The following is a 10848-nucleotide window of genomic DNA, read 5'->3' as shown; positions in this document are numbered from 1 at the left end:
GCTGACCTGTAGTTGGTTCCTTGCACTCCTTCCTTCCTGGGTAAGTCACCTTAGACGTCCTCCCTTCGCCTAACGGGCTTAACCGCAGATGCGGCTGCTAGGGTTGAAACTCGAGCCTGGCGGGCAGAAGCACCAGGCAGGGAGCAGGACTCCCCGCCCCCCTCCCAGGGGATCCACCCCGCCCCTCTGATCTCCTCCCCCATCCCCATTGCCACCTCCACCTCCACATATTCTTCTCTGGCCGGACTGGAAATACCTGTCTGCACTGGCGAGCTCCCAAATCTTGCCCAGGCGCCTCCCACTGTGTGCAGAGGGGAAGGCAGCGCTCCCAGCCTGAGGTTGCCAAGTCAGCTCCCAGCACCAACCACCCAGAGAAACGAGTCCAGAGGGAAGAAACTAGAGAGAGACATCCTGGCACGGGAGATTGGGAGAGGAGGAATGAAATAAACGATCACTTATTGAGCCCCTGCAGGGAGCCAGACCCTGGAGTACATGCTTCCGGACTCCTATGTGACCTGTATGGAAACTCTGTGAAGTATGTAAAGCTCCGTGTGACAAATAAGAAAACTGAGGTACTACAGGGTGAAGTAACCTGCCCAAGAACACAGGGCAGAGCTGGAGTGAATCCCAGCCTAGACTCCGTCAAACCCACCCACCTTGGGGACTTCAAACACATCTTGCAAGTCAGCCCTGCAGCCTTCTCTGCTTCCTCAACTTGGTGCTGTCTTGGGGATGCAGGGTCATGACTCCTTCCCTACCACGAATCTGAAATTTAAAGATGCTTGCTTCTTGGAAGAAAAGCTATCACCAACCTAGATAGCATAAAAGCTGAGACATCACTTTGCCGACAAAAGTCTGGATAGTCAAAGTTAGGGTTTTTCCAGTAGTCATCTTATGGATGTGAGAGTTGGACCATAAAGAAGGTTGAGCACCAAAGAATTGATGCTTTCTAACTGCAGAATTGGAGAAGACTCTTGAGAGTCCCTTGGACTGCAAAGAGATCAAACAAGTCAATCATAAAGGAAATCAGTCCTGAATATTCACTGGAAGGACTGATGCTGAAGCTGAAGCTCCAGTCTTTTGGCCACCTGATGTAAAGAGCTGATTCACCGGAAAAGACCCTGATGCTGGGAAAGTTTGAAGGCAGGAGGAGAAGGGGGTAACAGAGGATGAGATGGTTGGATGGAGTCACTGTCTCAATGGACATGAGTTTGCACAAGCTCTGGAAGATGGTGAAGGACAGGGAAGGCTGGTGTGCTGCAGTCCATGAGGTTGCAAAGAGTCGGACACAACTGAGCAACTAAACAACAACAAAAGCCTGTCCTGGTGCTCCCCTGGAAGCCTTCCCTAAAAGCAGCGTGCTAATCTCACCCCAGTCTGAACACCTGCCACTCACAGAGTGCACCAGGCATTTGATTCCCAGTCGTACCCATGGCACCAAGAAGACCCAACAGGATGGGTCTGACCACGGCTCACACCAGTATCCCTTCCACATCCTCCCTTCCGGGTGGTCACCCAGCCCTTTCTGACTAAATTCTGGGCCAAGAAGCTTACCACCCCTTGTAAGTAACTCATTCCATCTTCAGGGACTTGACTGCTGGAAAGTTCTAATGGTGTAAAGATCTGGGTGCTTTTCACCACCTGAGATGAAAATGTGGGAAGGGAGTGAAGGAGGGGAGCAGGCAAGAGCAATGGAATGATTTCTCTTACTATCCCTCCAGCAAAGTCTCTCAAAGTGATAGATGTTCAAATGTTCAAATGTTACAATGTGACAAACTAACCTAACAGTGCTAAGACTCTAATGAAAACATGTTAGTGAACACAACAGAAAAGCAAGGCCAAGTAGAATGCCTGGGAAAGATGGTGGAAGAGTGTGACACTTGTTATATCTTGGGCCCTCACCAACTAATAAAAAGATCTCCTTCCCCTGTGTTAGAATGGGCTCCATCTCTGGTTCAAAGGTTTCAATTCCACTGTCTCCAGTATTTTCTTGAGGATAAGTTAATTTCATTTGGACATTAAAATAACTTTTTTGTAAAATTGGGATTTGAAATGGTTTTTCAATTTTTTTAAGTTTAAGATACAGTCTTTTCTCTTTTGGGGGGGGGAGATGTAATTTTGTATTTTATTATTATCATCATTTTGCTCTGATTCAGACGCATCTTGTCAGCTTTCTGGTAAGAAAAGGAACCTGACCCTAATTTACTCCCTCACCATGCTGGAAGTGAAAGTTGGTAAAAAAAAAAAAAAAAAAAAAGTCCTATCCATAAATATTATTCTCTGGAAAAATTTGTTCAATCGGCTAGGATTCTACCTAGCATCATTCTACCAAAGCTTAAACTAGCCCACATATTTTCAACTTGTTGACAGGAAGACTAGACAATGTTGTCAATTCCAGCAACTTTGCTGACTGTATGCTACGAGCACTGGTCCTGTGACCGGATCAGAAAAGAGTTACCATTCATCATTGACTGTTTCCTGGCTGTTGGCGTGCCTGTTTTCTAACCCGGTGAGACCAAAGCTCCTTGAGGGTGTGAAGCTGGTCTTGTTTCATCCTTAAATCCCCGCCCCCTGCCACCTCAGCCCTTAGCCTCTCAGAGGAGACCTGCCTGCCTCTCCAGACTACCCATTCATCCCAGAGTGCAGCGCGTGGCCTCGTAGTCCCTTGAATTCATGGTGCTTGTTCACTTATCAATGGCTTTCTGCTTATCTTCTGTCTGGCTGCTGCTGCTGCTGCTGCTAAGTCGCATCCAACTAAGTCGTGTCCGACTCTGTGCGACCCCATAGATGGAAGCCCACCAGGCTCCTCCGTCCATGGGATTTCCCAGGCAAGAGTACTGGAGTGGGGTGCCATTGCCTTTTCCGTCTGTCTGGCTACAAAGTCCTTTTTCTCCCTTCCCTGGGAACTCACTGGCAGTCACAGGTCAAAGTTCTGTTTACCTCTTCCCTCCAGGACACCATCGCTGACAACTCCCGTAGGTCCTCACCTTCACCCGCAGCCCTTGTCACACCTCATTGTAGTTCATCTAACATACCCCACAAAGAGTTCCAAGGGCAGAGAGTATCTTTTCCGCCTCTCCAGTGCAAGCCCAGTGCCTGACACTTCGGTGCTTAAGTGTTATCCTCCTCCCCTCAGTTTGCTTTTTACCTGTTTCAACAGAGCAAACTTTGCAAAAAACAGTGTTACCAGATGATTATTATCCCAGTTTTCTGTAGAGAAAGAGGCCCGAGTCTTTCTAAGCTTGTATTCCACCTTCTTCTAAGTCTGAATGTTCCGTATCCAGGTGCTCTGGGCTGGTTGGAACTGAGACCTCAGCCTTTCTCCATTCAGACTGGGTGTGAGAGGTGCTCCCCTGCATTTTAGGGAGGGCCATCAGCTGACTGTACAGGGACCATTCCTTCCCTTATTGATCTCCTGTGCCAGACTCTGAAATTCACAAGAAAAGAACTGCCCCCATGTATGCAAGACAGCTGTTGGCCTTTTCCACTCAGTTACCAGAAAGGTATTAAAGAAATTAGAGGAGTTGGGGGCTGCAGGTTTGGTCCTAGATCTTCATGCCTTTTTGGAGGTGGAACTGCTCAGCCCAAAGCGAGGACGAGGACTTGGGCCCTCAGGGAATAGAGTGGATCCATTGCTAGTCTTAGGACCTCTTTGGGGAGTGGACTTAGAAACTAAACTTTCTTTTTTCTTTTTCTTTTCCCAATGTCACCCCCTCCTCCCCAGGCCCTACAGGGGCTCCGTCTCCTGCCCAGTAATCGAGACAGGAAGCCCCCATTTACCTCCTGGCTCTGCTTCCTTCCGTCCCTGGAAGCCCTGGCTCTTGGTTTCCTCCACGGCCCTTGCTGGAGGCTTCCTCTTGAGGCGTCCCGGTGCCTGGTCCATGTGTGCTGATGAGGCATGTAGGATCTACTTCCCCCACCAGGGATGGAGCCCAGGCCCCCTGCACTGGAGCATGGAGTCTTAGCCACCGAACCACCAGGGAAGTCCCCTGTGTCCTGTTTCCTCTGAAGCCATCCTTGGTCCCTACAGTCCCAAGTGAGTCTGTCTGCCCCTCCACAGTCTCAGCGTTCTTTTCCTTAGGACATACTTTGGAGGTCAGTATCCTTTTCCTCACTACGAGGGGAAAGCGAAATGCAGAGAGGTATCTGGCAGGCTTCTGCCACATAGCCCTGTCTTTACCCCTCAGTCCCTCCTCTAAAATTCCCTGGGGTCACTAACCCATCCCACCCCTGTCAGAGTCAAGGCCCTCCCTTAGCCTTGGAGCACCAGTCAGCAGTACCTGTGCTGCTCTCTTCAAAGGGCGTGTTTCTAGTCAAAAGGGACGGTGCCTCCGTGGACATCTGCTGGACCATGGGTCCCAAGCCAGAGGCCAGTGGCAGAGCACAGCCCAGATCTCCTGGGATCCCACCCAGGGCTCTCCCTACAGTGTCAGGGGATGCTCAACTTTAAGGGATCCAATATGTTGTTTTCTTCCTTTGTTTGCCATTTCTCAAGGACTCTCTGTTCCTTATCAATTCCTGGGAAACAGGGACGAGCAGAGCTGCATGCAGTTCTCAGGACTGAGATCATGGGAAAGAGCAGCTGCTTGGATTCCCTTCAGTGACTCCCTTCAGCGACCTTTTAGGACTATCCATTTTGTTGCAACTGGTGGAATTTCATTCTTTTTAATGGCTGAGTAATCATTTTATTGAAGACATATAAGCATGCCTTTCTGCAAATGACGGACCCTTGTTTCACTCGAGACTTGGGACCCTGTGTCCTTCTTCTCGTCAACTCCAGTCCCCAGGTCCCGGTCTACGAAGACCATGACACTACAGTATCCCACACCACCCTCCTCCAGGTCACTCACTCCCTCAGCAAGTCCTGTGGCATGAGTGGCTTTCAGTCCCCTCCCCATTTCACCCCCCACTCTGCACCCTGCCACAGCAGCTACATTAAGTAGCATTCACAAGATCTGATTGGAGGAGGATGACCAAGACTTAAGCAGAGGATGAGGAATTCATATTGATCACTGGGCTTGGGAAAGAGCAAGAACATAAAATTAAAGGTCTTTGCCAGGAGAGGAGGGGGAGGGGAGGGTAATATATGTGTAGGGGGCAGGCATTAATCCAGGCCTGATAGAAGGTGTGAGATGTGGAAATCTATGGATAAGGAATAGACAGGACTCTAATACCAATTACAAGCAGAGGTCAAGAGTCTCGACCTCTGCTGGTTTTTTTTTTAATATTTATTTTTATTTTATTGAATTATTTGGTTGCACCAGGTCTTAGTTGCCGCACACGAGATCTTTGATCTTCATTGATGGATGCCACCTCTTTAGTTGCAGCTTGCAAACTCTTAGCTGCAGCATGTGTGATCTAAGTTCCCTGACCAGGGATCAAACCTGGGCCCCTACACTGGGAGCATGGAGTCTTAGCCACTGGATCACCAGGGAAGTATCCAGACCTATGCTATTAATCCAACTGAGTTGCCATCTCTATGGGGCAGGCAACAGAGGCCCAGGGCAACTGGCATCAGGGAGATGATGGGAAAGTCACCAGGCTCAACTGAGACCCAGAGTTGGATTGCACTGGGGTGCTTCATAGCTCCCTGTGCAAGACAGTCGGTAGATTAATGTCGGGTGGGTGAGTCACTTAGTGAACTCATCAGCCAGGGTGTAAGGAGGTATGAAAGCACAAGAATTGGCAGGAATAATAGGAATAATACCGCTCTCATGCAGAGTTCTTGGTGCCTGAAATTTCCCATTCAGGAGTCACAGCTTCATTTAGATTAAAAGGAATCTCTCACTCTTCTTATTGAAGTGTAAATCTTATGTGTGTTGGTGGGGAATGGGTTAAGCGTGAATCATAACATACCAACACCGCATTGTGAGGAGGTCTTTTAGACTCACTTTCTTTTCCAAAGGGAGTTGTGGAAAGCAGGTGGCATGGAAGGGGTCACCTAGAAGGGAAGGAAAGGCAGGAAAGCAGGTTTTGCCAGAGTCACCCAGTGAAAGACTACACAGCTCCTCCAGAGTGGGGTCACCCAGTTTGACTTCATTGCCAGACAATCTTCCCTCTGGGAGCATGGCCCTTTGATCCCCTGGGAAGAGATGAGCCTAGGGAGGAGGAAGATTTCCCTGGGGCTGAGAAGAGACAATGCTCAGCACAGGGGCCTCCAGGGCCATCAGCTCAGACTGGGGCCAGGCTGCCCCTTCTTTCTCAGTCTCATTCTGTCTCTCTTGAGTTTCTTCATTCTTGGCACTTTGCCTCTTGTCTGGACTCTGATGAACCAGAAGCCCACAGCCAGTGTTCCAAAAAGCAAGAGGATGAGCAATCCCTTGGCCAGAAGACAGAAGGAAGTGGAGGCCTTCTCCAAAGGATAGCCAGGATCTGGGGCAGAGAAGGCAAGGACAGAGGGGCTTACCAGAGGGAAGATCTGGATTTAGGGGAAGACACCCATCCCAAATTCCACCGAGGAGGTCTCAGGTTCACTGGCAGTTGATGTTCCTTGGAAAGTATCTCAGGGATGTATATTCTTTTCACACAGTCTCAGAGGTTGTGATCTGGGGAGTAATCTCAACCTAGAAGGGACTAGAAGGGACCTTCCCAGCTTCCAAGCTGTGAGCACAAGGAAAAGGGAAGCCCCTCCCCAATCCAGGGGTCAAGTCTCTACGGGAGGGGTTAGGTTCTAGACTCCGTGTTCTTTCCTGAGGAGAAGGGTGTGGTAACCCTGAGACTCTGCAGTGGCTCAGGAGCTGTCTCTGGGACCCTGGTACCTGCACAGAAGGACCCAGCTCGGATGGGACGGGAAGTGATGTTGCTGACAGGGTTGCTGGCCCTGCAGGTGTAAGAGACAGCCTTGTCCCCAGGCCTCCAGAACGCTCTGAGGATGGAGCCTTCATGGGCTGTGTCAGCGCCGTCTTCCCAGGATATCCAGGTGTAGGTCACGTCCAGGCCCGCATTCTCTACAGAGCATATCAGGGACAGATTACAGGCACCTCCTTCCCCAGGGATCCCAAAGTTCACTGTCATCTGAGGCTGTGACAGGCGTCCTAGATGAAGGAGAAACACAAAGCCCCTCTAAGTAATCAGGAACTGGGTCTGTTTTTCTAAGTTCTTCGACACTGGGGTACTGATGCTGCCCACTGAGACCTGCTTCACCGAAATGAGGGAGGAGCCAAACTAACAGCCCCCAGCCACCATCCAACCTGTGGTTCCAGGGCAGCTGCCAAGATGACGGAGCTGCTGTTGGCATCTTCTACCGCCCCTTTACGCCTTGCCTTCCCTCTCTTACCTTTGCACCCCACCTTCCTTCAAACTCTGTCCTGCCTCTTTTTGATCCTAGAAAATATTATCACCTCCTGAGGGCACTTACAGTTTAATCAGTGTATGCACAATTCAAGGTAGAATATCAGTCAATGTCACAAGCATTAAGAGGGAATTTGGGTCCAAGTAGACAGGAGACCCTGATTAGTAGCCCTCAAATCAAACAGGAGGATAAAAGGCTTAGGAATAGAGGTGGCAGGACTTCCCTAGTGGTCCAGTGGTTAAGAATCCACCTTCCAATGCCAGGGACTTGAGGTTGACCCCTGATTAGGGTACTAAGATCACGCATGACACGTGGCAACTAAGCCAGGCCACCACAGCTCCTGAGCCCGCATTCTAGAGCCCCTGTCCTACAACAAGAGAAGCCCCTGCTCACCGCCGTGAAGACCCAGTGCAGCCAATAAAAAAAAAATATGGAGGTGGCATTCACGCCCAGGATGCAAAATCTCATAGGAACAGAAAGGCTTCCTAAGACATCTGTAGGCAAAGCCCCGACCGCTTTCACAACACATCCACAGACACTGCTCAGAGCCCAGGGCCTTGCTACTCCAGGTCACTTTACCTGCAGCTGAGGTCAGACACACTGGAGACAGAATGCTTTCCAGTCCCAGGCCCTCAAGCTGTAACCCCGAGTCCTAAGACCCTTGGTCCTTTGTGTAGGAATCTCAGGAGAGTCAAGAAAGGCAGCGCTATGGTTCCCAGTAAACTCACGATAGATGCGTAGATTGTAGTGCTGCATGGTGGAGACCTGGGACATCCTCAGGTTGACTTGAGCTTGGTAAGGTCCTGAGTCCTCCCAGCTCAGATTTTGGATGTGGAGGGAGTAGGTGGGCTCCAGGAAGTTTACTCGGCCCTCATAGCGAGGGTCGGTCACCATGATGGTAGCCGGATATCCCTGTTTCTCTGGCACCACAGTGGCAAGCCTTTTGTGGGAGGACCAGATGATGTTCTCAACCTCCTCATCAAATGGCATTTCCAGGGGGAGGCTGATGGACTCGTGAAAGATCCCAACCACTTCCTCAGGATCCACACCATCTCCAGAGTACCCTTCAGCTGCAGATAAAGAAAGAAAAGATTAGGACTTCCTTGGTGGTCTAGCAGTTAAGGATCTGCCTTGCAACGCGGGGGATGCAGGTTCGATCCCTGGTTGGGGAACTGAGATCCCACATGCTGGGGAACAACTAAGCCTGAGCACCACAACTACTGAGCCCGTACATCACAATGAGAGATAATTCGTGCACCTCAACACAAGATCTGCATGACTCACAATGAAAATCCCGTGTGCTGCAACAAAGACCCCATACAGCCAAGTCAGTAAATAAAGAAATAAAACTTCAGAAAGGTGGAAACAACATGAGTGGTGTCTCTGGGCTGCTGAGACTGGCCGTGGTCTCAGCCTCAGTTGAGTAGTTTCTGTGACCCACACTCAATCTCATCCTCCATCTGCCTCTTCTGGCTCTAGCTCTTCACTGCACCTGACTTGAGCACCTACCAGGGTTTGGTTTCCATCTGTACCTCACCCTCCAAAGTATCTCTTCTCCATTTGCTGTCCTTGGGGTTGCTCCCCTTCCGTATCCACAGGTTTCCTCATCTCTTTTTCCTGCACTGAAGTCACACCCTAGTCCTCTTTACTCCAGAGGAGCTGAAAGATTCAGTCCCAAAGGCAGTGACTCGCTAAGCCAAGGCCCAGCAGAACAGGAGCACAGAGAGGAAATGAGGTACTCCTGTTCTGGAGCTGGCAGTCTGGCTCACCTTCCTGGGACAGCACGAGGAAGAACAGCCATGGAAGTGCTCCCATGCCAGTAGCCTGTGTCCTGGGAGTGTGGCCTGGTCAGCCCTGAAGGCTGTAAGGAAGGCGAGCTGATGGGGTGCTGCTGGAGGCAGACTGACAGTCCTGGGAAGAGGGAAGTGGTCCTCCCCCAGCTAGCTGCCCTCCAACTTCCCCATCTCACCAAGCCCCTCCCCGTCCATCTTGGGAAGACATCTCTCTCGAGCCTGATTGGCAACGAGATTTACCCACTGCCTCATGTTTCCTGTCCATAGTACTCAACTGAAATCCCACTTCCTAAGTGAACCCTTCCTAGATCCCTGCCCCCCATATTCCCAGGCTTCCCAGATACACCACCTTCCCCAAGCTCTTCAAACACTTTCTATCCAACCCTGTCATTTGGTTCTCAGGATACTCTGCCTCAGATCTCCCTTGGCAGTTCCTATGTTGCTGTGATCATTTGATCTTATAAATATCTTTATCTCCTCAGGCAGACTCCATATTTTGGGACATCTCTCTATGTCCTACTGATGCTGGTTCCCATGCTAGACACATTTAGCACCCAACTGATATTTTTGGCATATATGAATGAATGAAGTCTTTCTATTTCAAGTTAGCTAGGTTCCCATTTGAGAGACTATTCCTAAGAAGAGAAATTTTGACTCTTTTCCCCAACCCCCAGTTCCATGGGGTTGCAAAGGGTCAAACACGACTGAGTGACTCACACTCAGTTTAGACCAGAAAGCCTATCTATGTTGTCAATATTATCAAAAAATATTAAATCATTCTGTGATAATATGAAATGAACTAAAGCTCTAGGAAACCTGATGATCAGAGCTGTCCAGGACACAATGGGTAGCCTTTGAGGGTAATTTCTGTCCCTCGTATTCAAACTAAGATTGGACAGTCTTGGATTGTTGGCTGTTCTATAGCATGTCTGACATCCATGGGTGCTCAGATGGGATAATCTTTAAGTTTCTTCTAGTACTCCATTCTGTGAGTTTTGCTGTAATCAGGAGCTAGAGTGATACCCTCAAGATGAAGGGTACAATTACAGGCAGATATATGCCAACATCCCATACCTTAGATTATCAGATTTGATACTCAGTTAGGTATTTATTGAGTAGCTTCCTTGGCCCAGGCTCTGTCCTAAGTGCTGGGTGATTAGCAGTGACCAAGAATTTTAGATCATGGCTTTAGGATAGCAGAGGCCAACAACTGACCACAGCCAAGTAACCGCAAGTTTGATGAGTCTTACCAAAGGGAAATTGGGGGGACCTGTGACAAAGGGATTTACCAAAGCTGAAGTCAGAAGGGTTGGGGAAAAGCTCTCGAGGAGAAATTATATTTAAGCTAAGACCTCAAGGATGAGTGAGATATGCTAAGGGAAGACAAGAATGAAGGAGACAGTTCTTAAAGTTCAATTTATATAATTATCAAATCTTGGGGGTTGGGGTTTTTTGAAAAAGTAGATCAGGTCTCAGTCTGAGTATGAAAACTTTTTAACATAATCTCATTTAAAAATAGTATTAAAGCAAAGAAGAAAAAAAAAATCAGTTGAAAAGATGAGCATATGAGTTAGGTTCTCTGAGAAGCAGATGATGGAGTTAGGAGTAAAAGAGGTTTAATCTGTGTGGGCGAGGAAGGGTGAGGGGAACATAAAAGATAAAGGTGGAAGGAAGCAGAAATGAGCAAGGAGAGCCTGGGACCATGATGCTGAGCAGACAGTCTCACTAACTCAGCAGCGAGCCCTGGAGTGGAGCTCCCATATC

General features: G+C 49.1%; 1 protein-coding gene across 1 annotated transcript; it reads right to left on the bottom strand.

Moving 5' to 3' along the window:
• Nucleotides 1-5869: 5869 nt before the first annotated feature.
• SLAMF9 (SLAM family member 9) lies at nucleotides 5870-9106 on the bottom strand. Its single transcript, XM_040229896.1, has 4 exons — nucleotides 9061-9106; nucleotides 8020-8361; nucleotides 6759-7034; nucleotides 5870-6372 (listed from the first exon to the last, which is right to left on the bottom strand). Exons 1-4 carry the CDS (start codon nucleotides 9104-9106, stop codon nucleotides 6167-6169), a joined length of 870 nt encoding a protein of 289 aa, XP_040085830.1. The 3' UTR covers nucleotides 5870-6166.
• Nucleotides 9107-10848: the final 1742 nt, after the last annotated feature.

This window comes from Oryx dammah, unplaced genomic scaffold (genome assembly GCF_014754425.2).
Source record: "Oryx dammah isolate SB20612 unplaced genomic scaffold, SCBI_Odam_1.1 HiC_scaffold_28, whole genome shotgun sequence".
NCBI lineage: Eukaryota > Metazoa > Chordata > Mammalia > Artiodactyla > Bovidae > Oryx > Oryx dammah.
This window is presented reverse-complemented; position numbering and strand designations above follow the sequence as displayed.